Source organism: Pagrus pagrus (assembly GCF_965226575.1).
Source record: "Pagrus pagrus genome assembly, chromosome: 21".
Taxonomy (NCBI): domain Eukaryota; kingdom Metazoa; phylum Chordata; class Actinopteri; order Spariformes; family Sparidae; genus Pagrus; species Pagrus pagrus.
Window position 1 is genome coordinate 2408938 of NC_140208.1, and position 27979 is coordinate 2436916.

Consider the following 27979-nt stretch of genomic DNA (forward strand, 5'->3'; position numbering starts at 1 on the left):
GACGACATGTTGATCTGATAATTAATATCTGTGGATATCTTTGACATGTTTTCCTCACTAGTGCATCAGCACTGGTGGATAATACTTAAGTACTTTAAGTAATTGGATTCAGAAACACTCAAAGGTACTGAGGGATGCAGGTAAGTACATTTACTCAAAAACTGTGGATAGAAACTCTCTCTGTACTTCAGTATTTCCATTTTATGCCACTACTTACTTTTTACTCCACTACATGTACACTATTGGATTACAATAGCTACCAGATACTATTTACTTTGAAGATTACAAAAGTCAGGAGCCATACTTCCTCCTGCTCAGATCTTCACTTTCTCCTGTTTGTTTTCTGCCCTCGGTGTCTCTGACTGTGTGACGTGAGTCCGGCGGTAGGACGTCACCTGCTCACCTGGCTGAGGGGCTCAATGCTAATCTAAAGCCGATTAGGGCTTCTTATCTACTCAGCGCCGGTTATGTGCTTTGGTCCAACAAAAATACCGGGAAGAGTTGGCCTCTTTACCGTTCCCGCTGACTCTTCACAGCTCCCACCCACTCCCTCCGCAATCTGCCCAACTGCACTGGCTTTGATATCACGGATTCCTCATTTATTGGGTTTGCAGAATATATGTGGATCTGAGTTCAGATGCAGATGCAGCGGGTTGTGACTGCACCTTTCTTTTTATCAACAAGAGGCCTGACGGGATCAGAGGATTTGTTGCTGGCTTCCTATGAAGTCAAAGCTCATCCTAGAGCTGATTTAAGGCACAAAAATATCACATTGTGGACGAGATCAACAGAAAAACAGAGAGTTTCTACCTGGAAAAGTCAAATACACATCTGTTTGTGAACGCATCCAGTGTGTAACCCCCTCACACACACTCATACACTCGTGCTTGTATTGGACATGTGAAGAGTCATCCCATGTCCATGTGAAAGCAGTAATGCCATAATTGCCCTCATCCTATTGACTTAATCAGGAACCCTGCGCCGCTCACAGCGTGCCTCGCCTCTTGATCTCAGGTTTGTGTGACTCAAGGTCGAGACAACACGACGCGCTCATTCCAGTGTCAGATCACATCTCTAAAATCCTTTATTCGTGTATACAATCATCGGTAATCTCTTCTTCTACACAGACACACGAAGCCAGAAAGAGAAAAAAAATAATCATATGGAAAAAACAAACTTTACATGGATTTAAATAAAAGATTTAGCTTAAATACAATCTTTTTAAAAAAAGTTAAATTCTTTCATCGTTTTTTTTCTACACTATGTACAAAGAAACCCAGTTGTTAGAATATACATACATACGTGTCAATATACAGATACTGAATGCACAAAAGGGAAAACACCAACGAGGATCTGAGATTACAGTACAGCGGTCGGGAGCCAAGATTTAGCTGCCAATTTCAGTCGTCCTCCGCAGGTTCGAGGAGCTGGCCCTTGCTTTTCCTGGGGCTCACGTCCCAGTTCTCGTGCCTCACTCTTCGACCACGTGCTGCAACATTCATACATAACTCATACCGATTCATTCAAATCATCATTTTACTCCATCTCAGGAGCTCATCCAGAGGATCCAAAGGTGGACTGGAGTATAAAAAAAAGGTCTTACTTAGTTTGATTTGTCTATATACAGTATGAGCTACAAGCCAAAGTGCTAAACAGGTCACAAAAAAACCCTGCTGCTGTCTGACAGGTGATACAGGAGCATCACCTGCCGTACTGCCAGACTACAGAGCAGCTGGTTGTTGACTGATGCTGAATCTTGCGTCTGACAATCCCCCAAAACTTTTCACACTTACCAAGCTTTTTATCTCTATCAGCCTGTTTACCCTGCTGCTGTCTGACAGGAGATACAGGAGTGTCCGCTGCCGAACCACCAGACTACAGAGCAGCTTCTGTGACATTTTTATGATTCATTATTTCGTCATGCTTTTTTCTAGAAATTTGCTTTTTAAAAGCGACATAAAGGGACTTCAAAACTATCATTTTGTTATACAATCTTGAGTCTGACAATTATCAACACACATCACATTTACCTGACTTGGAATGAAAACGGGAAATCTCTCTTAAAAGTAAGTTGTGAAGCAAACGTTGGAGCCGGAGATGGATTCATTCGGTGAAAATGAAAAAGAAAAAACCTACCATAACTCTTCTTACTGTTCATCTCTCTATGTCTGGACATACAGTTTATAATTTATTCATGCAAGGAGTCCATTTGGAAAGGAGTTCATAGCCAAATCTGTGTGTGTAGGTAGCGTCTACGTAATGAATGTTGGTAGAAAAACGTTGTAATCTCACACGTCCCCCTCGGCTCCTCTTCAGGTGGGAGTGGTGTCAGTTTTTGCAGGAGGGGGTTCGCTCAGCTCACCGTGGCCACCGCTGCCTCGTCCCCCTCCTCCACTTTGCTGCCTTTGCCCATGGCCTTCATTTTGTCCATGATGTCAGTGAACGTCTCCTTCACCGTCTTCTCCAGGATCCAGCCCTCGCTCTCGCTCTCCGGGTCCTCCGGGTTAACCAGGGTGGACAGGGAGCTGTTCACGTACTGCAGGCCGATGGTCACCGCGAACTGGAGCGGAGAGGGACACATATCAGATCAACCTGAACCTGAGCCATTCAGACATCACAATATCTTCTTGTATGTGACCATAATTGCTGATAAAGCTTATTGTCACTGTACAAAATGAAGTGGCTCGTCTCCAAATTGCAAAAGATACATGGAAAAATAACTTTATATCGATAATATTTCAAATAAGTTAAAAATATTTGACTTAAGAAACTCACTATCATCAAGATTCAGATTGTTTATAAAGGAAAAGGAGTTAAAAATGTGTATTATCATCATAATGTCATAACTTTCCATCAAAATTTAATAACTTTTAAGAATTAGAGCTGCAACAATCAGTTTATTAATCGATTAGTCATCTCTTTAGTCACTTTACATGCAAAAATGCCAAACATGTTTTGATCCAGCTTCTCAAATGTGCTTTAAATTGTCCTACATTATGGTAAATTTACATTATGGCATTTAATTAAATTTTGACGGCAGTCTTCACTTTTCTATTTAATCAAGTAAATCAAGAAAACAATCAGCAAATTAATCGATAATATAAATAACTGAGTTGCAGTCCTGCTTTAAATATCTTTAAACTCTTCCTCTTCTTTGTGATTAGTTTAATGCAACACAACACAAAGAGACGAGATAGATTAGACGACAACAACTTGTACTAATAACAAAATGAGGTCGAGTTATTTTTTCATGCGTCGGTGCATGTGAGAAACTGTAACGTCAGGTGTTTGGTGTGTACGTGTGAATTTTTAAAAAGGGAAGTGTGTGGGTACGTGTTAAAACAAAAATAAAAAAGTATAAAAATAAACACACATTGAACCAGTCGACAGCCTGGAGGTGTACTCTATCATTAGACGTGTTATGGTGTAATTTAATTTAAGGACTGTAAACAGTGACATCAGATCAGATCTTCAGAGAGCTCAAGCTCCAGGAAGTGGGTCCGTCCCCGTCACCTCCTCGAGATTAACCCATTACTCCATCTCTGAACCCGATATCTGTGTCAGCACAGAGACGCTTACATAACTGCTCCTAAATCTGGGATTCCTCCGACTGTGCGTCTGATCAGCTTCTGGGACAATCCAGATCCATGTTTTTTTTAGAGCGCGGGTCTCTCTGCCGGACTAAGATCTGTTTGTTGCTGTTCAGATTCTCGGACCTTAACGGAAACAACAGCAGATGTCGGCATTGGAGGCTCAGGGAGGAGAAAGTTGAGGAGAGGTGAGGTGCCATGTGGCAGCGATAGGATTTTGGTAGAAAGTAGCAGGTGAGATGCTGAAGGTAAGCTGCAGGTGCGTGCATTTGCCAGAGGTGGTGCAGGGTAACCTCACAGTGGGGGCGGGAGGAGGAGTGATATTTAGGTAAAGAGGATAGAGTTGTTTTGGAAGGAGATGCAGTAAGTGAATTTAAGACGGGGGAGGAGTGAGGAGAGGAAGCGCCAACTGGGTCACAGCTTCGCGTGCTCACCTCACTTCTCGTTAGGAGGCCTTAAACCATCGTACTGAGCCCTCCCTGAGTTTAAAGTAAAGGATCTGAATGTTTTATTGAATCACCAAAGAAATCCTCCACGAAAAACTGTGTACTTTTTATAGTTACTTTACCTCTGACGACTGTTTTCAAAAGTGTACGAGCGAGATGTTTTTGTGACAAATCTACAGAACAGACGACAGCTTAATGATTTTGTTATTTCTAGTCGGACTTGGTATTATGTTTCTGTTGTCCCTTCTGTATATTGTGCTGCTTTTTGACTCACTCTTTAATGGACTATGGTTTCTTTAATTTTATAATGGTGTGCTATCTTGGAGATTTTAATCTTAAGGGACATCCTGGTGAAAGGGAGAAAGAAAGAAAGAAAGAAAGAGAGAAAGAAAGAAAGAAAAAGTGCACAGCAGATAACTTTTGAAATGAATATTTTATAAACACCACATCTCAATGCGAAGTGAGGATTGTCTCCTCCACTGCAGGTTCAACAACCTTATGGAAGTATTTAACATGTTTTACACCAGTTATTCTTCTTCCTTAAAGGCTTCGCTCTTGTAAAACCAAAAGATAATGTTTTGAAACCCCTCCAAGAAAACATAAATCTCACCTTTGTGTCCCTTTTCAGATATGATATCCAGTGAAGAATGGGCTCATTGTTGCCCCTGAAAAAACACCGTCTACAACTGACCTTCATGTACCAGAGGGTGTTTTCCACAATCCGGCCTCCGGGGGCAGTAATGAGCCCACAATGAGACAAAACTTCGGCCAAGTGACATTAACTGGAGCTTAATGGTTTATCAAAGTATTTTCAAACCGTATGTTCTGGTTTTACTGGAGAAAAGACTTGAACCATTAAGACTAACTGGTTGTTTTGGAAAATGTCGGTCTGGTTGACTTCCCGCCCTCCATTAAAGGACTGCAGTGCTAAAGAAGGCTAATGTTGCGCTGCATTTGAACTGGAAGTCACGATTACTGTGTTTCCAGCTGGTTATTTCAACTGGAACAATCCCTGAAGTTGGATTACCAACTTGTAAAGTCAGATCCACTTACCAAACCTCAAGATGGCCGCTCTGTGCACCAACAGCTGTGTAAGCTGTAGATTATACTGTTTATCAGCACTTATTAATGTCTCATTAAATCGGTGTCACGCACAGCACTGTCCAACTTCTATTTGTGGACGTGTTGCTTCAGTGTTTGTATGTGTTTGTATGTGTAATCTACAACTTCCAAGGTTGATGTAATGCGCCATATTTCATGTGAACTACCCACGGTGGAGCAATTATCATTTTTGATTTAAACTATCTGAAGTGACGTGGAAGATTATCACGTTTGTGTGTTTGTGTGCGATGCATCGCTGGCCCTGACCTCCAGCATCGTGACCAGCACCACCAGGGCTCCGATGGTGTTCATCATGCCTCCGTAGTAGGACAGCATGGCCTCGCTGCAGCCGCGCTTCCACACGTTGAGCTCCTCCGTGTAGTGGTCGTAGCTGTAGTGGGCGGTGTTGTTGGTCATCTGGCCCTGGATGCAGGGTCTGGGGGAGCTGGGGTTACAGCAGCTGAACGGGACTCCGTCCATCAGATACTGGCCGTCCACGTTGCTCCCAATGCGGCTAAGAGGATGAGGCAAAGTGTCATGTTGGTGTCATGTTATGACAGGATGAAGGGAAAGGTGAGTGAGATTAAAGGTCAGGAAGTGGCCATACTACACCTGTAGTGGTAGTGGGGGCTAAAAGTAGCAATGTCAGACCTCTACCAAAATAACTATAAGGTGTGATGATTGTTGATGCAGATTATTTTTACCTTTTCAGTTACTGGATCAAACTAATTTAATCAAATTCTGCTCAGTTTATCACCTGTAGAAGTTGACCAGTATTGTTATTGGCATAAAATAATCACAACCACTTCATCATCTCTTATATTATGTTCAATTACAATCGTTTTTTACATAAGGGTTCGACCCAAAATCTTCTTTTTCAAAATGTCTAAACCTCTTCATAAAAATAAACGTTTTCTGGCGCACATGAGCAAAACTGTGTCAGTGCTCACACCTGATTGATCGTCGTTGGTCAGTGGAAACACACGTACGATTAGATCATTAAGAACTAAGGAGGTTGGATATGGATCAGCGATTTCTAGAACCATCAAAATAACGTCACAGAACAAACAGGAAGTACCACACTGTACAGGAGGGTTCTAGATGTGCTGACAGTCAGGATCATTAAGTGAGGATTTGAAAGACTTGGTTGAAAATGACAGAATTTCGTTCATAGATGCCTTATCGCTCTACACCTGACGAGTTTTCAATGTGTTACTGTTCGCTTTTATTGTAATCAGGCAGCCAGTCTTTATAATGATTTTAAAATCACAGCTACACTTTGTTTTGTTGGACAGTGCTGTCCCTGGAGTGTTGCCAGGTCCTCTGCTGATTGGACAGGACACTGATTCCTGAAGGACATCCACACTGTAATCCTTCAGATTAAACTCTAATTAACGCTCAGAAATGTCCTGGTCACAACTGTCTGTACAAAGTTGAAATTGCCGCTTGTTGCCCAAAATCAGTGTCGATATTAACAAGTTCTCACACAGAGACCTCATATCACTGACGATAGATTGGATTCATGAACCTTTAATCCCTCTCATGCCTTTTTGAACTTGTGTATCTTTTTCTGGACCTAATCACCAAAGTCCCTCCTCCCACCTTTATCCATAAAACTGCCTAGTAACCTCTTCCGTCCTTGCAGCCCCCAATGCCGCGACCCCTTTGCAAACTATTTCTGTCACCATTTCTTTGACGGTAATCCTTCGTGGACGAAAGTGAGTAATACACCTTCTCTGACCTGCCTTCAAATCCACTTAGACTGAACTCTGCCTCTGTACCTAAAGTACCGTTCCACCTTGAAGCACTCACTGATGATCTCTGTCACATCGAACATTAATGATCTCTAACATTTAAAAGATAATCATGAATCCTTCTCACTTACTCTTTCACTTCCTTTGCGCTGAAATCAAGGTAGCGGTTGCTAACCCACTGAATCTCGAACCAATCTCTGAAGTTGTCATTCCCGCAGCAGCGAAACTCCATCTGCATCAGGTCCAGGGTCCTCTTCATGTAGCAGCGTCCCGGCGTGTCCGTGTCCTTGTAGAACTTCATGCCGTTCCTCAGCCCCTCGGCCAGGGTGAACTGCAGGGGGATCCTCATCAAGAAACACAGCACGGCCGTCACGATCAGCAGGCAGTTGAACACGACGCAGAACACCAGGAAGTTCTTCAAAATGGGCTTCCACTTCACAAACTTGGTAGGATCCAGCGAGTCGTAGCAGATTTTGCCGCCCAAGGCGTTGATGCCGCAGGCTATTAGACCCATGACTATGAGCAGGTTGGGCAAGAAGTGGCTCTCGTTGTTGTCCATGAGTTCTGAGCGCTTTCGCAGCTCGATCTTAAAGAACAGGCCCATGCTGAAGACCAGCACGCCGGCCATTACGGCGAACCAGTACATGAACCAGACCGTCTGAGCGAGCTTCACTCGCTTCTTCAGGTCGAACTTGACCAACATCAAAGCCATTTTTCAAGCTGTGATGCGTCCTCGCCCGCGAAGAAGAGAGTCGATGATAATCTAGAACAGCAGGAGCTATAAAATTTCCAGTTAGCCCCTCAGTTCAGGGAAATGTTCTTGAATGCGCCAACCTGCAGCTCCTGTTTTCCAGTCTCTTCGCTATCTGGCTGGTCCAACGGGGCAGGAGAGTCAGCTCAGCCTGTAATCCATCCCACAGCAAGGGAGCAGAGATGAAGAACCCAGGATGACCCGGGAACAGCCAAGAAGTGTTATTTCTCCGAAGCTAACTCCTCTCCCATTGTGACAGAAACTTGAACTTTCTTGAAGCGTTATTTCCTCCAACTTTTACCGTTTTTCCCCCCTTCTTTACACACAGGTGAAGCTAATAGTTGTGTTCGTTTCTCCTGGAGAGGTGGAGGATTGCCGAGGATCCTCATGATTAAACTCAAAGTTGCAGTACGTCATGCTAAGCCCCTGTAAGTAGCCTGATCCAATTTGCCAAAATCCCTCTACACAAGATGAGCCTGGTCGTAAGCCACTGCCAGGGGCCATAATTGGTTTGAGCGTTCACGTGGTCATGGTCGCCTTGATCGAACACACCAATGGCACCGAGCTGAAGGCTGCCAAAGACCATGGACATGGAAATGGAGCTAATAAAGGAGCGTACCCATTCACAGGTATAGGGTCCACAAGTTCAACACAAACAGGATGTCTTCACCTTTTAGGCCGTGCTGCTCAAGCCCCAGTTGCCCATTCATTGAAATAAACGAGCGTTCAGGATCACCTCGACCCCTCTATTAAAACTGAATATGTGATTATAACTGCACAACAAGCACAAACCTGAGGCTACTTGGCTGGGCGGTCACACAACAATAAATATGGACGTTAATCTTGTGAACTAATACACGGGGTTTAAGCGCTCCAAATGATCTTAATGTCTTATTGTCACTTTCTATCTTGGCAGTAAGAATCAACACTATGTCTGGCACAAACACGAGCCAGATGCTTATGCAGATCAAAGTGGAGCCTTTCCCTGAACGACTTCTGTTCCGACTCCTTCAAAACATCACTTCGACCGCACATGAGGGTTGCAGCGACGCTTAACGACACGTCACAGCAGAATGGCTGTTGTTCCCGCAAAACGCTATTCAGAGTAGTCACTGCACAGCTTCCTGATGCCTCTTTCATTACATCTTTCATCCACTTTTTGTAACTCATTTCATGTTGTTCTAGTGTTGTTGAGCAGGAACTCCTTAATTGCATCTCATTTCAATAGGATATAATTTTAAAATACAAAGTAGGGACTGGATTTAGTTCCTTTCTGTGAGGTCGAGGCAGCACAGAGGAGTTCGAGTTATTCACAGCCGGTGGTGTCCAGCAGCATAAAGGCACAGCACTGAAGGAAAAGGCTTTCTATCAGGCCTTATTCAAGTCCCACTGTAAGAGGTTCAGAGGAACAGGAAGCTGAAAATTACAATAATTATTTTGTGAAAAGTGAAAAATTCTTTGCAGTGCTGACTATCATTAAGTCCATTCAGGTGTTCAGGTGATAGACTCATTATGCCTAAATATCCACCACGACTCCTGGAACGCTGATAAATGACCCTCGACTAACAATTCCCACATTTTGAGAACACGTTTTGACAGTACAGGAAGTACAGGAAGACTGCTGGCAGCAATTTCCACCTTATTCATACCACAACTAAAAATAAAGTTTTGTGACATGTAAATTGTGTGAAAAGTAAATCAGCAGGGGGTAAACTGTTTTGTGAAAAGTGCACAGAAAGTACAGACCAGTTTTTACATGTCAGTCATTGTTAAAGTAAAAGTACCAACCAGCCCCTGATTTCAGCTTCGCAGCTGTGAGGATTTTTTATTTTCCTTTTTAATGTGACGGTAAAGTAAATGTCTAAAGGTTTTGGACCGACCGTTAGATGAAGCAAGCGTTCTGGAGATGTCAGCAAGGGCTTAAGACAATTATGATTGGCATTTTTAACTAGTTTTGTTTGATAAAGAAAATATTCACCAAATTGCTCAAAATTGAAAATCAATGTTAGTTGCAGCCCGAGTTAACTACGCTCAGTTGCCAGTTTATTAGGTTCACCTTACCTTAGATAATACCGTATTATACATTCATGAATAATGCTATAACGTTCAGTTTTCTTTACACTGTCTAAGAGAAGTCTTGATGATAACTTCATTGACCTTTTGGAGGATGGATTGTGTGTGAGGTGCTTCTGTTATGTAGCCGGCCCTCATTGGTATAAACTGTATGGACAAAATAATAGAAACTGGGGGTGGAAACAAGTAACTTCAACATGTTTTCTTCATATGAATCACATTTTTATTTTGTATTTTAGTTTCAGTTGTTCACCACACATGAGCAGAGGAATTCAGGCCTGTGATTTACACCAACAGTGTCACAGCAGTTTGTGAATCGTCTGGAAATATAATCGACAGGATTCATGTGCGTGGCCGTCGACTTTAATCTGAACTGAATTGATTTTGTGCTCCAACAGTGGAATTTCAAACATCCACTGAGCTTATTCCAAAAAACACAACAGAGCAACACATCTCAAGTTAAGGACAAAACAGTCACATGTAAACGCTGTGGAGAAGGCACTGTGCTGAAACATGTCAGTGTTGATCTACTATGATGTGAGACACATAAACATGTCCTCCCTATGGAGCTGAGTCGGTGGATGGCAGGTGTTGAAGTCCAGTCCACCAGGATTCAGGGTTTGCATCCAGTCTGTGATGAGATTTAGGCGACACAAATACTTTGGTTACGGTTATGAAAAGATATTCTAAGTTTGGGAATGCTCATCTGTCAGATTCACTTTGGTTGGAGTCGGTGAAAGATCGTAATGTTCTGTGCCATGGACAATATTGTGCCCGTGTATACAAATCCTATAGATTATACTTCGTTAACTGCTGTGATACTGCTCGTGTGTATATCTGGATTTTTAGTTAAATATCTTAGTGCTTTAACATACAAACAGCCCATTTCTCAGCTCTGTAGAGATGTAACAGTGCAACACATTGAGTGGATGATATCAGCCGACAACAGCAGCGTCACGTACAACCAAACTTTACTGTCAGTGCTTAAAAAGAAAAACTAGCATGGACACAGTTATATTTGTGTACTCTGGCTGAGAGAACCTCATCTGATTGTTTCATTGACGTGTATTTTGGCAAACACAGGTTTTAAATGTCTCATTTCTAGGGGTCCCAACTGGTTTTCCTGTCTTCCTCTGGAATGACGGTCCAGTTAGGGGAAGGTGTCCCGGCAGCGAGCCAGTTGAAGTCGTCCACCTGGCTCCAGTTGTTTCGGTCCTGGTCCAAGCCAGACACGGTGAAGTCCTCCTCCAGGGTGGGATAGGACCAGGAGAATGGGGCGAAGCTCACTCCGCGACAGTCCTCTATGATGGCTCGGCTGGTGACGTGCAGGTACACCTGTGTGTCCGTGGTGTTGTGGGTCCGCAGCTGCTGACAGGGGAAGGCCAGGGTGCTGTTCCTGCACTGATCGATGAACACTGAGCTGGACACGGGCCCGCACAGGATCTCACAGCTGTCGATGTGCTTCAGGTGCAGCGTGCTGGGGGATCCGAACAGGCGAACCTTGCAGTTTGTCAGGTGAGTCAACAGGACATCTCGTTTCTGGACCTCCTCTGCCGTCTTTGTCAGACGCTCATTCTCCATGTTGGAGAAGCAGGTCTGCTCAGAAGCTGCAGCTCCATCCACCTTGGTGTTACCAGACTCAGTCTCCGCATCAGGTGAGGGTGTGTCTGGTGTAGAGACTTTATCTGCTGCTTTAGTGCGAGACCGAAAGGCAAACTTCTTCTTGGGCATAGCCTCCTCTCTGGTCTCAGTGATGGAGGTCTGGAGTTTCTGGAGAGCAGCCTGGGCTTGTCTCAGGTCGTACTGCTTTAGAAACATCATGCTGTCATTCAGAAACTTTTGCAGCTGGAGTGTTTTGGCCGTCGCCTCCTCCAGCCTTTGGGTCACCACAGCCCGGTCCGCTCCGGAGCAGCTGGACAGCAGCTCCTCTACGGACGCCCGCTCCGTGTTGAAGGCGCTGCAGAAGTACTCGCCCTTCTCCTCCGCCACAGACTGGCTCTCTTTCGCTTCCTTCCTCCGCTCGGCGTCCTCGATCCTCGTCTGGTGCCGCTTCTGAAGTCGCTCTTGTATTTTAGCGGCACCGGTCTCCCGGCTGACTTCAGCCTCCACGTCCATGTTGTTGCAGTGTCAGTGTATGCGGAAGTGATGGCGTCACACTTTCTTCTTCGCGGTTCTTGTAAGCCAGACTTAGAGGCGCATACCGCCACCTAGTGTTGTGGGAGGCGTCATTGCAGGACGTCGTCTGGATAATGACTGTAAATTACAAGCAAAAATCATATAAAAACCTAATATTTATTAATAGTAACCCACCTTTAAACCCTCAAATTAAATACTTCATCAAAAATAAATTGAGTAATTGCTGTCTAATTTTTTTTTTAACTGTTAGTGGCAGAAAATATATAACCAAGAGTTGATTGTATTTAATTATTCTCTTTATAAGTAACAACAAGGCCTGAAGCTTTGACAAAATATGTTTCAGTACAAAAATCATGAAAAATAATCAACCCATCAAATTTTTTTCAAAATATTTTGTCAGAATTCTGACTTTAAAGTCAGAACTCAAAAAAAATGTCATATGTGGCCCGAATCCTCTTCCGTATGTCATACATAAGTGGTAATCATGATTTAATCTTATTTATTACACATTTTATGTTAAACCGCCATTTTGTGTCATGTACTTTTTCCCCTTATATTGTGTATATGCTGACACGTTTGTTATGTGTATCTATGTTTATAGCAAAAAAATCAAATCAAATCAAATAATAAAAAAAAAATCTCAACCTGTCTATAAAACAGCTAATTAACATTTACATCATCCAAATAACCTTGTCAAGCCTTATCTTAAAAGAAAGTTAAATTCTCCCTTCTTATACATTACAGTAGGCTATATATATTTATAATACTTTTATACAGTCTGTAGAGGCATATCACAGGAAGAAAGACAAAGTGAGATGGGAAATAATATTTAAATCTTTGACACACAACAACAAAATGAGTGCCTACAGTATAAAATTAAACTTTTGATTATCATATAAGCATTCAAATTTGAATTACGAATCACGAATCATGATTTAATCTTATTTATAACACATTTTGTGCAAAGCTGCCATTTTGTGTCATGTGCTTATTTAAACTTTTTGGTTTCTTTTACGTTTTCCACGTTTTTGTTTATCATCTAAGCATTAAAATGTGAAGATTACAAAGTAAATACGGGCTGAGTGTAACTTCGAGCAGCAGTAACATGGTCATATACCTGAGCTACGTCAAGGTGTGGCAGACACAACAGAGGCCCGCCCTCTACCGTCGGCGATGATTAACTCTAATAACATTTATGTGCAATTCATGCGGGCAGTGAAAGATCCCGTCACAGTTGAACTCAGTGTGATATACATATAAAAATGTGTGTTTATTAATGGCCCCGTCGTTGTTTGTGTGTTGTGTGTTGAAACGCAGACGGTCGCGTGCTGCCGCCGGGCACTGGTGATTTGGGTCGCTCGTTCTGTGCACTACCCCAACAACCCGTGCGGTGATGGCGAGGAAACCCCGTTGACAAGGCACTGCTTTTTCATGACGGTGAGTTTCCCTTTGAGTGTATTATAATTTTGTGATAAAAATTTCAAGGAAAAAACACACACAGCCTCCTTCCTCCCTTCCTTCAGGGAGGGAAGAGAGTTTGAGCGGAGAGAAAAATCTATCCGAGGCAGAACAGGGACAGTGAGAAAAATATATGAGTGGGAGAGGGAGAAGGAGGAGGAGGAGAAGGAGGGGGGAGCAAATTAAAAGTTGCCAAATGGAGATATTGGGTTTCAAGAGGAGTGAGACGGGAGTAAAGGGTTCGCCTCTTTGACTCGTCTTTATGTTTTGCTAATCGGGATTAATATGTGCGGCTCGACGCGGTTTCGTCCCGGAGCTTTTTCGACGAATTCCCGCCGACGTTCCCCAAACAGGCGTCGTCGCCGCCGCGGCTAGCTAACCCGACAACAGGCCGGTGTTTTTTTTTTTTTTTTGTTTTTTTTTTAATCGTTGAAAAATAAAATAAAAATGCTGCGGAGCGTCCGGTCCGGAGAGCCGCCCGCCCAGGAGACGGGCTGCTTCTTCACGGTGCCCCGGTTGAAACGCGTCGGGTCGACATATCGAGAACAAATGTGACGTTTTTCATGCTGGCAGCGGAGCCGCATGGAGGACAAATGAAAGCCTCCCCAGCAGAGGCAGAAAAGATCACGTCAGCGACGACCAGCTACGGGCTGGACGACGGCGACGGGCGTTTTTGTGCTGCTTGAATGCGATTATCATTCTGTCGATTCAGTCTATTTTTGGAAATAAAACTTGCGGAGCTGTGCGTTAGCCGGTTTACCAAACCGACGCCGCGCCGCGCCGGCAGCGGGGGACTAGCTTGAGGGCTGCGTCGAAAAACATGCACGCCCGGGCGCATTTCGGAGGCTGAATTTGAGCCCTAAATGACGGAAAATGTTCAAACTTTTTGGATTAGACTGCTTTATTATGAAAACCCTGATCAAAACCGACAATACGGCTGCAAACTCGGCGCTTTGGGGCCATTAAAAAGCTCGTTTTGTCGACATAACCGCTGTTTTACCTCCTTTTTCAAATGTAGCTAACGCTGGTTGTTTTTGTTGAATGCTAAACTACAGACGGTTTGTTTTTAGGTGGTTTTTAATGACTGTGTTGGATTATAGAGAGAAACGAGTGGAGGCAGATTTATTCCCAAACAATCCGTCCACAGTTGGAGCTTCTTGTTAAATAAAATGTCTGTTAATCTTTCGGTTTCCGTCTTTTCTCTCCTCATTGCTTCCTTCTCATTCTCGCTAAGCTGAAGGACAAAGGAGCCTCTCGGGCTGTAAGCAGCCTCTCACACGTTGTTGAGAAAATGTCGTCGGTGTGGATATTACACAAATAAATCGACATTCTGTGATTATAACTCGCTTTAGCAGGTTTCTCAGTGTCTTAAAAGTCACCGTGCAGCCGGCTCAAACACCGTAATGTGTCCGCAAACCGCCGCTCTTTGTTTCCCCCCTCGACCAAAGATGGAGGCTGAGCGCGGCTCGCGGTGAAGACAGCCTGTGTCATGGTAACAGCCATTTTGTTGCATTGCAGTTGAAACCGTCGTTCGGTCTCAGGGACACAGACTACACGTCTCCACTCCTTCAACACCTCACAAAACACCTCTGATCACCTACAGACCACTTCTTCAAAATGTTGACTGAGTGCCTAAATGCATTTTCATTATCTTACCATGTGCTCCACATTGCTTCAGTACAACTATCACATCAAAAACTGGATAAAACATCTTCACATCCAAACACTTAACAACCCATTACTCCACTCATGGGCTCGTTTTTGGTCCCCTTTTCTTATGTGTGTGCACCGGGATGGCTGCGCATTAGTGCTGGCTGACACAACATAAAGCCAACACGTCTTTATATGTTGCATGTCAAACAACTATTCATGGTATAAATGGAGAAGGGTGGAGTTATTTACACTCAAATGCCCCTTTACACTTTGTGCAGACTGGAAAGACAACCAATGTGGGACAGCAGAGGAGGGTGATGGGTGGGAGTAAACATCTGTAGGTGGGGAGGAAGGCCATCCTGTTTTGCCTACATACAGACCTCCCACAGCACTGAGTAACATATCTGTCCCCCCCTTTAATTTCACACACCTATCTCTTTTTTTTTTTTGTCTCCAACACTCCCACAGCTTGTTTCTCACACTTGTAACTGTGTTATCTTACTAAATGCAGTTTCTCACCCTGCAGCCCAGGAAACAAAGGGTGTTAAATGACTGAATCCATGCTTCCTGCAGGAAATCTGTGAGTGAGCAGTCCTTACCACTAACATACTGATGCAGATGCTGAGCTCTTACAGTTTAAACACTGCTACCTCAGAGTAAAAGACACAAACACAAGTCATCAGTTGAGGTTTCATTGCCATATCAGCCATTGGTCCCATGCAAATATTACATTTCTACCCCCCCCCTCCGTAATTTCAGGTGTCATGGATGATGAGGACGATCGCCATCTTCTGGATATTTTAGGGTAAAAAGCGCTCTATGAAACATGGCATTTACATTATACACATATAGTCACTTTATAAGTAGATGTTTGGCAGTTCACAGTGTGGCCACACAGGGCACCGGGGTGTGGCGTAGCACATGGGCCAAAGTGCCACTAAGTATTTTCATTGGCAGCACTAGTGCGCCTGAAACTGAGCAGTACTATAAGGTTATTTTGATTTCTTGTTGTGTGTGCCCTGATTTAAAGGAAGAAAACTTTTATTTCTGTTTACAATCATTTACAGGACGTATTAAAAATGATGTGCTGGTGAACCTAAATGATAAAGTTAGGCGCACCAGTGCAACAAGTACTAAACGTTAGTCTGGAGCCACACATGTTTACATCTGACTAAGGCTCCTCTTTGACATTAAAGTATCTGCAAACTCAGTTTTTTCCTCTTTTGTTGAATAAAGGAAGTTAATAACCTAATGGGGATCTATTTTTAAGCATGTGTTAACACTATTTTCACACCACACACAAGTGAAAGACACACGATGTGTTTTAGGTTTGTTCGAGGTGCCTAACAATCTTTTCTCTGCCCCGTTTTCAGAGATGTGGATGCACTGAATGATTATCTCCACGGCAGCAACAGCAAGTCTGTGAGTGATGCGTTCACAGTCATTCCTCACAAAGTCTGTCTCAGTCATTACTTCACTTTGATGCACAAACAAACCGCTCAGTCTCCTTTTAACTCTCGTGTGTTTTGTTTCTGCAGATTGAGGAGGACGATGTAACAAATGCAGCTTATGGGTCAGATGGCTCCTTCTTCGCAAGTGACACGGTGAGTGTAACTGATTATATTTAACAAAACATTAACAGAGAGTATTTCTGGAGCTTCACAGCAAAATGGCGTTGCAGCATTCTCCTAAACAACTGAAGTTGCTGGGGACTTATTTTAAAACAGAAAAAACAAACCGAAAAAGCATAAAAGTGCTCCAACCAGCTCGTCTCTGGAAGCCCAAAGGGTGTAAATAATGTCTTTTCAAATCAAGTTTTGATCTTGAGGCTTCTGGAGACTTGTATTACACCGTGGATGTTGTTTTTTTATGAGACGAAAATGTTAAAAATGATAAAAACTCTCTGGTTTTCTAAAGTTTTACAGACGTATGACACAGAGCTCGAGGAATGCTGTCTTACATGCAGTTCACATGCAAATAGTTTTCCGCTTTCTGCTCATTTCTTCTAAACGCTTCATTCAGACTGGCTCCAACACTGGCCTCAAGGATGGCTCTTCTTCAATGGGTGAATTCGGCGAGGACTCGGCAGGGGCAGGCCTCCAGCTCTCCAGCAGCCTTTCATTTATCGAGGATGAACTGGGGCCGGAGACGTCCCCCGGAGGGGTGGATCTCGGGGGAGAGGACCAGCCCTTCGACATCCTCCAGAAGTCCCTCATGGAGGCCGATATCACGGAGCAGACGCTGGCTCAGGAGGCCTTACTGGACTCCCAGCCGGCTCCCACTCTAGTGCAGGCTCCTGTCCCCTTCCAGTCCCAGCTGGTCTCTGGGGGTTATGGAGGGGGAGTGGGCATGGTAACCACGGCGACAGCTGCGTTCCCTGCGGGCCAGTTCCTTCAAGGGGTGTCCCAGCTGCCAAACGGATCCGCCCAGCACATCCAGGTGTTGGGCTCGTTTGGGACGGGTGGTGGTGTGATGACTCTGAGCAGCTTGGAGAGGTCTCCTCAGATTGTGCTGAGGCAGGGGGCGCCTGTATCTGCAGCAGGGCCCCCAGCAGGGGGGCAGGTGTTTGCCCCGACACAAGGGCAGGTAGGCCAAGTGGGTTTACCTTTCAAAAACATCCCCGTTCAAAACATCATCATCCAGAGAGGCCCGGGAGGGACCCAGACTCTTGTCAGACCTATCCAGCCTAAACCCCTTCAAGCTGGGGCTCAGACTGTCTACAGCCTGGGTCTCCAGCCCACTCCCGCCACCATGGCTAACGTAGTTAACGCTAACACTGCTGCTCCCGGACAGTACACAGCCAACGGCTCCATAGTCGTGCAGCCGCCCCTGGAGCAGCAGCAGGCCCAAACAAACATACCACCTGGACAGTTCTTGCTGCCCGGCTCTTTGGCGCTCACTCCGGCCAACACCATCCACAACGGCCCCGCCGACCCAAACGCAAACGCCCTACTCACCGGTCAGAATGCGGTGCAGATTGTTGCGGGGCAGAACTTCGCTGCACCAACAGGAGGCCAGCTAATTTTGAATCAGGGAGTAGTCGGTGGGGGTCAGGTTGGAGTGACTCAAACATGGACAGGAGTTTCCTGCGCGAGCTCCGCCGCTGTGCAGACATCGTGCGCTCCTGGGCGGCTGACTCTGGTCGGCCCGGCGACGGCGGGGATCAGCAGTCAAGGGCAGGTGACGGCGAGCCCTGTTCAGCGCCTTCTAGTGACTCAGTCTCAGAATTGCACTTCTCTGTCGCCTGTACCTGGTACTGTGACACAGGAACAAGACTTCAGACAGGTAGAACGTTTATTACATTCACTTTAATTTTATTATTTCCTGAAAACTGGCGTCTGACTGAGATCACTTATTTTTCAGAACTCTTCATCACCTGCTCTCAAACAGGCGCAGCTCGGCAGCATTCATGGTAACGAAGGCCGATTGATTTTTGTCAAGTACATATTGAAATGTAATCTTCTGCACTTTGACCTAATGAGGTTGCTTTGTTGTTTGTACGATCTCTCTCAGCCATGACAACCATGAATCAAGATTCAACGCTAAACTCTCAGGTATATCTCTCGTTCTCATTGGTTTTGCACTCATGTCGGTCTTTATTTTAAGGTGAATTATACTGATAGAGACAATGTGGGTGGTATTATGACAACTTTGATATTTAAACTGTCTTTCTATAGGTCAGTGCTCAGAAGAGACCTGCCCTTCCACCACTTACAAGAGGAGGAATGTGAGTTTTTTGACCCACCTGGTATTATTTAGATCTTCTCTCTTCTTTCATTTGTCAGGTTTTATGTTGTCTTATGTTTGCATTCAGCCATTAAAGGAGCTTGTGTTTTTTTCCCCCCGTCATCTCTGTAGGATTTTACAACAGTTGAGGAAGGATCATGCTGGAGTTCAGACCCTAGATCGGCGTCGATTCACTTCAATCGAGGATTCGCTGCAAAGACTCCTCCCTTACCACGTGTTTCAGGGAGCTCCACCCAGCCAGGATGAGTTCTCACAGGGTACGGCCTTGAATTTATTACCCTAAATCTGAGAAACTGCATCCTCATTTTTCAGCCTGTTTATGCCTGTATTTGTGAAAGTTAAGCATCTTTATCTGTGGGTTTGTCTGCAGTGGATGAAGAATTTGAGGCAGTTGCAACTCAGGTGCTAATGAGGACCCAGTCCATGGTCAACAAGTACAGACGGCTACTGATGGTGGAGGCCGAGGTAAGAAAACACGCATGAGCAACTGGTTGTATGTTTTTCATGTTGTGACAAGCACAGGCTGAACAGGTTGCCTCTCCCTTTCCTGCAGCGTTCCAGTCCGTCATCAGAGATGGTGATGATCGATAGGACCTTCAACCAAGAGGAGCGCAGCAACCTGACACAAGACAAACGCATGGTACTCGTGGATCCAGGTAAAAACAAAAAGAAGAGTAAAGACATTAGGAGCAAAGCATTTTTGAGACACAACAGGTGAACGTTTTTTTTCATGCACTGGTGAAGGAGATTTTCATCTATTTTGCTTCTATAACACGTCTTCTTTCAGACCAGGAGAAGGAAAATGTTCAAAATACACATTTAGGCATTTATTCTAGCAAGCAACTGTGGAAGTTTCATGTTGATATCTGTTAATTCTTCCTCTATTCTTTGTTTTGCAGACGCCTTCCTGGAAGACTTCTGTTGTGGGATGAAATCCAAACGTTTCCAGGAACCCGTCCCCTCCCAGTCGTTGTCCAGCTGTAGTTTGACTCAGTCAGACAGAGGCTCTACGGAGCCGCCGTACAGGACAGACTCCCAACCCGGGTATGGAGACCCGGGAGGGGGCGGGGCTGCAGGCACAGGTGCAGGTGCAGGTACAGGTACAGGTACAGGTGCGGTAGATAAACTCCACCCTCCACACTTAGACAACAAGAGCGTCCTGGAACTGAAGAGATCGCAGCAACACTTGGGGCCCAGCAGCACCAGCAACAACAACAACAACAGCAGCAGTCACCCCCAAGGTAACCGCTCACCTTTCGCAGCAACACCGGGCGGACAGACGCACTACCAGGTGTCTCCCCACCTGACCCAGCCCCAGTTCCCCCCGCAGCTCACATCACCCCCTCACCCCGACACAGACTCCGCTCTCGAGGCTGCAGTCAACAGCATCTTGGAATGTTAAGACTGATGCTCCAAATCATCCCTGATGTTCAGTTTCGAACTTGTTTGTGTGTGTGGGTATGTTTTGTTCTGTCCGTCTCCTTGTTGTAACCCTGTGTGAAGAAAGGTCAACTCTTCTTCCAGGTCTGTTCTCTTTTGTGATACCATCTCCGGCCATGTAGCATATAATTTGTTCTTTATGTTTTTGTTTTTTTGAGGCATGACGTAGGAGTCGGCGACTCCGCCGAGGTGCCCGGTAGACGCAGGCACTTAAAAATCACCTATAAAGATCCGGGAATGTGTGCAATGCAACGGACTCGCAGACGGAAGCGTTTTGTTTATTTGAACCTTATCTTAAAGTAGCTTGAAGATAAGAGTGTCCCTCTCTTCACACACTCATACACACACGTCATTTAATATTTTGTGCCAGTTTATTTCCCCCACTACCTATGCTGAAAACAGGGATGAAGAGGAGGGACTTTGTGCCTAAATTCTAGGTTTTTATTTTGAAGTGTTTACATGAAGAAAACATCCACGCACCCAGTTCCACACATGCTTAGGTACAATGTGTTCGGTAGGTTTATGGTTCAGAGGGGTAGATTTTCCTTTAGAGACACAAATTGCACTAAACGTACTGTTGCTTATTTCAGGAACGATATGAGTATGAGGCTCTTGTTGATTTACAGCGTACGCTAGGCTAAACAGAATGTGAACATTTGGAACTGAACCAAAATCTACCCGCCTGCTTTCAGCTGCCTGCAACAAGGAAAACCTCTTAATCACACTAGAAAACCAGTCGAGCTAGTCACATTATTCACATATAGTAGTGTTACTGTACTCTTACTGTGCTTGAATCACATTTTCTTTGGCATTTGTTTTGTTTGTACCTTAAAGGTATGCGAGCCCCGACACAGACGCAGACACAAGGACAATTCTCAACCACTTTTTATCATTTCGCGGTGTGTTTGTGTCCGGGGAGCTGAGTCCTCAGATTGAGGAGGATATGTTACAATATGTTTTTTTATTTTAGATTTTTATTTCCTCATTTTTAGAAATGACATTTTAAAAAAAAAGACAACTGTTTTTTTTGTTTGTTGTGACGTGTTCCCCCGAGCATTGATTGTATGTATATTTGTCTGCCTTCTGCATACAGTATAATGATATATTGATCATATCTATCTATGCTTTACTACCTTCACGTCTGTCTAGTGTGTGTGTGTGTGTGTGTGTGTTAGTCTGGACACACACACACACACACACTGGTGTTTGACTGTTTCATGTAGTTTGGTTGTTTGATTGCCACACTCTTGACTTTATTCCCATTGTTCGCTCATTGTCCCCCCCCCACGATGTTTCCCTCCCTCTCCAGTGTTTCCTTTCAAACATTTCCTCTTTCAGCAGCGCAACCAAAATTCATAACAGGAGAGAGAGCGGTCTTATCCAGAATCACTGTCAGATCTCAAAGCTGTAGTGTTTTCCTCTGAAGCGGACCCGAGCTCCCACCGTGTTTTACTTTTGTTTTCACTTCGTTTTTAGAGCGAAGAGTTAGTTCAATCCTACCGAAGAGGATGACGGCCACGCTGACTTTTCTCTCAGGATTCTGAGATTAAAGTCAGAAGAAAAGGAAAAAAGTCTGAATATTGTTCCAGATTTTTCTTCTGACTTTTTTCTCTGACTTGAACTCTGAGAGAAAAGTCAGACTTCTGTTCATTTTTACCCAGAATACTGAGATTAAAGTCTGAATCCCTGAATTAAATGCTCAGTGGTCCTTATCTTCCTCTGTAAAATCCTGAATTTTGGCTTTGTATTTTTGTTTTTACCTTTTTATTTTAAAATCTGCACTAAGCATGAAAGACTGACTTCTGCCAAACCCAACAACAGGACCAAAGCTCATCGTGTTAAACGCTCTTGGGGTTGATTCTGGATAGCGTCGCCCTCCCTCCTGTAAACGTGTCTGTGAAATATGCTTGCCAACAGGCTACTGGAGCAGACCGAAGGCCTTCTATGTGGGTTTTGTGTTTGAGTGCCAGTGGCCATCGCAGCCCGCCTGTATCTCTGCCTATAGACCTCTTATATCTACCAATGCACACTGAGAAAACTTTCTGCTTTGAACACAAATCTCTCGTGACATGTACGGTCCACGTGAGATTTGTTAGCGGTTGCTGCAAGACTTTGTGCCTCTATAGCACTTAATCCAAGTTTTTAGACTCGCACAAAGTAGGGACGTGTCCGGTGTTTTGGTGAAACATTGTTATCTTGATGCATATCAGTGTCTGAGGGCCTGGTAGGAACATACTGTGCTTTTTTCTCCCCTGTTTAAGTGCAGAGATGTGTTGTTTTTTTTTCTGCCTCCATTTTCACTGTTATTTTGTCTCACTTGATTTGTATAGTTTGTCGTTTTGTATAAAAATGAAAAGTGAAACACAAAATATTTATAATTTTTGTATGGAGAAAAAAAAGAAGAATGTAAAACACACAAAAAAAGTGAGAAAATGGAAATTATTTTTTATTGTGTTGGCTGAGAAGCGACGTCAGGAAAAAAAAAAACAAACGTTACAAAAATACTGTCATTTCTTCATTTGTAGCTAATGTGTGTTCACTACAGCAGCGAGGAGAGTCAACAATAAATTCATTTTGAATACAATAACAAACTGGTCCGGTCCGGCTCAGAGCCTCCTTCAGTGTCCCTCCATTACTATTCTGTGAGTGTTCACACACTGGCACTGACGAGCTCAGCATGCATAATAACATCATGTGACGGGGGGGAAGCATTCGAGAAAGAAAAACAGATTTGTAACCCTCTGCTACACAGATAAGATCTCTTCACGGATACTGGTGTCGGGACATTTTGAATTTCATGTTCCTGTACATCTGGGCCGCCAGAGTAAGATTTTATCGAGTTAAAAAAATCTGTTGGTTCCCTTTAATCCTCTCACGGACCTCAGCACCAATGCCTCTGCACAAAGGAGCAAAGAAAACTCTGCATAGCAAACATTTGAGCCTCCGTGGGTTCAGTAACACGGCACAACAATGACACCTGGTGGAGCCTGTGGGACGCACATGATGAACACAAAAAAATCACAGCAAGAGGAATTACAAGCAGTTCCTCTAAAACTAAAATCAGACACACAGCAAACTAAATAAGATAAACATAGATAAGTATATAAATAATCTGAAGTAAAATAACGTATTTGATAGGAGTCACAGTGTCCAGAGGAGTTCACCTGAGACGCTCTGTGCAGGTGTGCAGGAATAGTTCTGGAAAATTTGCTTTGTCAGTTTCATGTAAATGTAAATATGAAGCGACGGCCAGCATCTGGTTAGCTTTAGCTTAGCATAATGACTGGAACCAGGGGGAAACAGCTAGCCTGGCTCTGACAAATGGTAAAAATAAAATCTTCCTAGCCGCACATCAGAAGTCTCTAAACAAGAGACATTTCACCACTTGACTCATAGTTTTTGGTAAGGTGGCAAGTCAAGCATCTAAAAAAGGTCGTTAGTGGAAGAGTTGTTATTATATGAAAGCATCAAATATGAATTTTTAGATGAATAAGATGCATAAACTCTGAAATAACGTCATAAGAAAAGACAAACTATATGTGAGCTTCTCCTGTATTTCTTGGCTCTAAGCAGTTGCCAGGCAACAAGCAGCCTCCAGGAAGTGAAGTGAAAAATCATATCGACACTTCTTCACCGCAGTTTCTGTTTGGACTGAACAAACAAGTTACAAGTACGTTAAATACTCTAAATAAAAGGTTGTGGTAGGTGGAGTTTGTTACCATTTAACAGAGCCAGGCTACCGATCTCCCCCTGTTTCTAGTCTTAATGCTAATTTAATATTATTAATAGAAAAGATGCCAACAAGTTGTGACTCCTTGCTCTGCAGAAGAAGCAGTTCAGCCATCTTCTGTGCCTCAGTGGTGCTTCCTCCAGCGGTCACACTCTGCAGAAACAAAAAGCATCGACGTGCTCGTTATCTCCAGATCTACTCGGCTCGACATGAATCAACACTGTGAGTAATCCACACACTTACTGATGTGAGGGTAACTCCAGGTGTAGCTGAGCACGCAGTATCCTGCTAACAACATGCCCAGACCGCCTACACCGCCTCTCTTCACGTCGATGTACCTCCTGTAATACCACTGCCAGCCTGAGGGGGGCACAGGAGAGCAGCGACATTATTAAAATCATAGTTTGACTTTTCAGCCGTGAAGTTACTCATTTTCTTGCTGAGAGAAGATTGATATCACTGTTGGTTAGCTTAGCGTAGCTTAGCACAAAGCCTAGAAATAGGTAAAACAGCTAGCATAGCTCTGCCCTGAGGTAGCAAAACACCTACTGAGACGTTCAATGCTCAGTTATTAACGTGTTGTATGTAGTTTATTAAAAGATAAATGTAAAACAGACTTGTTGTAGTTTTACGTGGCTGTGATTTCCTCGAGGGATTAGCCGGATTTTGCCGTCACCAACATGACAACTTGTAATTTGTACAGTTAGTTGTTGCACTTGTTAAAGAAATAAGATATAACGTGTATATGTGTGTGAGCTTTACAGGTGCTGACAGGTGTTTCCCCTGTTTCTGGTCTTTACGCTAAGCTAAGCTAAGCTAATCGGTTGCTGGTTGTAACTTCATATTTAACAGACAGGTACCAGAGTGGAGTCTTCTAGTGGAGTGTTTTATGAGTGATACATTCTGTACATCTGTATTTGTGTGTGATATTCACCTCTTTGCACCATCTGCACCACGTCTCTCGGATGGCTGGGAGTTTTGCAGGCCAGCCACTCAGGTAGCTCCCTCAGCCTCACCTGTCCGAGACTCCGCTGTGTCAGAACACCTGTAAGTTAATTCATGAGAGAATCAGTGCTAATCACAAACACTTTCCTCTTTAATTTCACTGTAATTTTCTGTACTAGAGCTGATATGACACCAGCTCTCAGTAACTCAGTCTGAAGATTAAAAACATGTTTTTCTTTGAAACCCTTTTTAATTTTTAAGGAGACATTCTGCTCATTTTCAGGTTCATCATTGTATCTTGTGTAACTGCTAGAACAGGTTTACATGCTTTAGTCAGTTTTCTCATACTGTCTCTGATTTAGCTCCTGACTCATGTAGCTCAGACTTACGGGCGAGTTATCAGCAACATACATCAGTTTTCACACCACAGTTCACCTCGAAACTCGCTTATCGCTGCAACCCTCGTCTGTATCAATCAAAGTTCAGAAGTGCGACACCCTGCCCGTCTTTTTACTGGCAAATACTGACCTTTAGATCCACGATCGGCAGCGTTTTGGTTCCTGATCCGGAGCTGTGACTTCTCCCTCATCAACCCATCATCGGCTCTCAGAGTCTCCACCCTCGGCAGTGAAGTTTGTGGTGTCAGAGGGAAAAGGTGGGGGCTGGAAAACTGGCTGAGTGGTGGTGATGTTGTGGGGAGTCCCACCACCTTCAGCCCCTCGGTCATGCTGACTGTTAGTGGAGGAAACTTTGCTTGGCTCACCTGAGACAACAGGTGGGGACTTGTAGGGGAGGGAAGCTCAGACTGAGGGGAACCATCATGTCGCAGAGAGATTAAAGATGTTTGTTTGGGCTTAACTGATTGCAGCTCAGAATGTTGTGTGCTGCTGCTGGACGGAGATTTAGTTGTAACCAAGCAGCTATCAACATCTTGAGACTGAGGCCTGAGACCAGTACCAGGTCTGGGATCATCAGTAGTTCTAATCTGGTTCAAGATGCTGGACCGTCGGCTGCTGTGAGCTCGGCCTAACGTGGCTTTAACATCCTGGAGGGTAATCCTGGCCTGGTGAGCACTTCCTGATTTCAAGAACACCTTATTCACAGATAAATCATCAAATTCTTCCTTGTTGTCGTCCAAGAAGTCGTTTCTTCCACGAGGTTTTGCGCTACTTTGATTTTCTCCAGAGTCCAGAGAGCTCGAGGTGTCTTTGGTCGTGGAACGGGTTTGTGCCACTTTCTTCATCTTTGTCGCTTTAATTTTAGAGGCACTTTTGTTTGGTTTGGTGTCTGAGGACAAAAAGGCAGGATGGGCGTTGTCTTTTACCGAGTCTGCGTCGGGATTAGTTTTGGTCTCTGTTTGAGGATCTGCTACAAAGGGAGCTGAACCCGAGGGCAGATCCTCTGTAGCAGAAACCTGTTTGGACTTTGCAGCTTCTATCAAAGCACGGAGACTCTGCTTTTTGGGCTTAGAGATGGTGGCCGGTAGAGACGGTGAATGTGACTGGGTGGGGACGGGGGGGATGCTGGCTGTCTTGATTTGTTTGGACAGCTTCTGTTTCTTCTTCTTAGTTGATGGTGGAAGTGATTCAGAACTCAGGGACGATGAAGATGATGTATCTGCACTCTGTGAGGGTGTTTCTGGTGACGATGACACCGCAGACATCTTTTTACTCTTCTTTGCAGCCACTGACAGCCTCTGCGTGGACAGCGTCTCCTCTGCTGTCGGCTCGGTCGAGGCTGTGACCAGCCGTGATGACGACGTCTGATTTACCGTGACGTCATGTTTGGTTGGAGGTGTCTTGGAGCTCGCTGCTGCCTTGCAATGTGGCAGGTGGGCCTTCAACCTTTTGTAGGTTTTCCCGCAGAATGGGCACACCTCTGTGGGGAAGACAGTGACAGCAGCGCTCATGTGCGGTTAAAACAATCTACAGGGATGCAGTTTCCATTTATTTACACTATCGGTTAATCTGCAGATCATTTCCTTCCATCACATGTTATAAAATAGTGAAAAAAGGCTGCTGTAATTTCCAAGAGCCTAATTTCAAATTGACTGTATTGTCTGAACGACATTTTAAACTGTAGAGCTGCAGCGATTAATTAATTAAATTAAAGAGCACATCGATAGAGTAGCTACTAATAACGTTAGCTAGTTAGCTCAGTTAGCCATGCAGCTAGCGATCCGGACTGGGAGCTCAGAGTGGTATTGCGAGAAAGGATGTGACAAATAAAAGCATCAAACCAGACAATATTTGAAATGTTTGCTCTAATAACCCAAATGATCAAAACAGTTGGTGATTAATTTTCTGTTGATTACTACTATTATATAACTGTTTTCAGCTCTAAATACTTCTTAACATATGATACTGTAAAACACTAAATATAGCAGATTTAAAGGAAACATCACTATATATTACTTTTTACAGGATGCCCATCTCCTGCAGGAGCCTGTTTGCATTTAACCCTTCATCAGTGCATTAAGTCACAATTAAATAATAATACAGACATATAATACTGACTGTATTTAGGTCACGTGATGTTTACGTGATGAACAATATTGTGATTTCACTTACCTGAGCTCATTTTGCACGCGCGTGTAATAACAGCCAATCAGGGTGAAGCATGGTCCCAAAGTCAGAAGAGGAGCCTGACAGACGCAGCGACAACAACGCGACGCGACTTCAGTTCAAACATTAAACTTTAAAACACTTTGTGTTACACACGTTTTTACATTCAGGGTCAGAAGTGTTGCTGTAACTGTTGCTGTGCGGGGAAGGACCCTTTGGGTGGCGCCTCAGGAGCCTGAGTGTAAATGATTTAAATCATCCCAGAGTTAGCTTTAGCTTTAGCTAGCTGAATTATCGCCGTTTAATTAAGCGGCAGATTTTAAAACTCGATGGCTAATTAACGGGTTATAATGTAACTGTCTGGTACAGTTAACAATAATAACGGTTATTAACCGTTCATGTACCGATCTGCTCAGTGGGCGTGGTGCGTCCACTTCCTGTTCGTTGTAAATTGAGATGATTCACTCCTGCCCTCTTCCGCCTTCGCGTGGATCCCCGAACAAACCGCTACATTTTGTGGATGTATTCTGGCAAAGTTCCCACTAAAACCTCAGAAACTTCCGTCGGAGGGGGAATTCAGTCGTCTACGTC

The 27979-nt window shown here is 44.1% G+C and overlaps 4 protein-coding genes across 7 annotated transcripts; 1 reads left to right on the forward strand and 3 right to left on the reverse strand.

The window, feature by feature from the left end:
• Positions 1-2353: 2353 nt before the first annotated feature.
• On the reverse strand, positions 2354-7603 carry prph2a (peripherin 2a (retinal degeneration, slow); the record flags this gene model as incomplete). The annotated part of the gene is made up of 3 exons (XM_084341571.1): positions 2354-2560; positions 5405-5651; positions 7023-7603. The coding sequence occupies 3 exons, from the start codon at positions 7601-7603 to the stop codon at positions 2354-2356; spliced, it is 1035 nt and encodes a 344-aa protein (XP_084197697.1).
• A 2939-nt stretch (positions 7604-10542) lies between these two features.
• tbcc (tubulin folding cofactor C) lies at positions 10543-15539 on the reverse strand. The gene is made up of 2 exons (XM_084343200.1): positions 14966-15539; positions 10543-11968 (listed from the first exon to the last, which is right to left on the reverse strand). Exon 2 carries the CDS (start codon positions 11828-11830, stop codon positions 10817-10819), a length of 1014 nt encoding a protein of 337 aa, XP_084199326.1. The 5' UTR covers positions 11831-11968; positions 14966-15539; the 3' UTR covers positions 10543-10816.
• Positions 13140-22640, forward strand: bicral (BICRA like chromatin remodeling complex associated protein). 4 transcript variants are annotated; one of them, XM_084343198.1, is made up of 13 exons: positions 13140-13288; positions 15474-15542; positions 15722-15767; positions 16336-16384; positions 16501-16566; positions 16985-18247; positions 18326-18374; positions 18476-18516; positions 18640-18689; positions 18821-18966; positions 19080-19174; positions 19263-19365; positions 19609-22640. In XM_084343198.1, the coding sequence occupies exons 3-13, from the start codon at positions 15727-15729 to the stop codon at positions 20109-20111; spliced, it is 2406 nt and encodes an 801-aa protein (XP_084199324.1). In that variant the 5' UTR covers positions 13140-13288; positions 15474-15542; positions 15722-15726; the 3' UTR covers positions 20112-22640. The 4 variants fall into 4 exon arrangements, with proteins under 4 accessions (XP_084199324.1, XP_084199321.1, XP_084199323.1 ...); XM_084343195.1 differs by having other exon boundaries at positions 15489-15542; XM_084343197.1 differs by lacking the exon at positions 13140-13288 and adding an exon at positions 13338-14801.
• On the reverse strand, positions 22575-27838 carry LOC311250977 (uncharacterized protein). The gene is made up of 5 exons (XM_084343199.1): positions 27395-27838; positions 25353-26702; positions 24814-24924; positions 24123-24239; positions 22575-24032 (listed from the first exon to the last, which is right to left on the reverse strand). The coding sequence occupies exons 1-5, from the start codon at positions 27402-27404 to the stop codon at positions 24004-24006; spliced, it is 1617 nt and encodes a 538-aa protein (XP_084199325.1). The 5' UTR covers positions 27405-27838; the 3' UTR covers positions 22575-24003.
• Between the last annotated feature and the right edge of the window lie 141 nt (positions 27839-27979).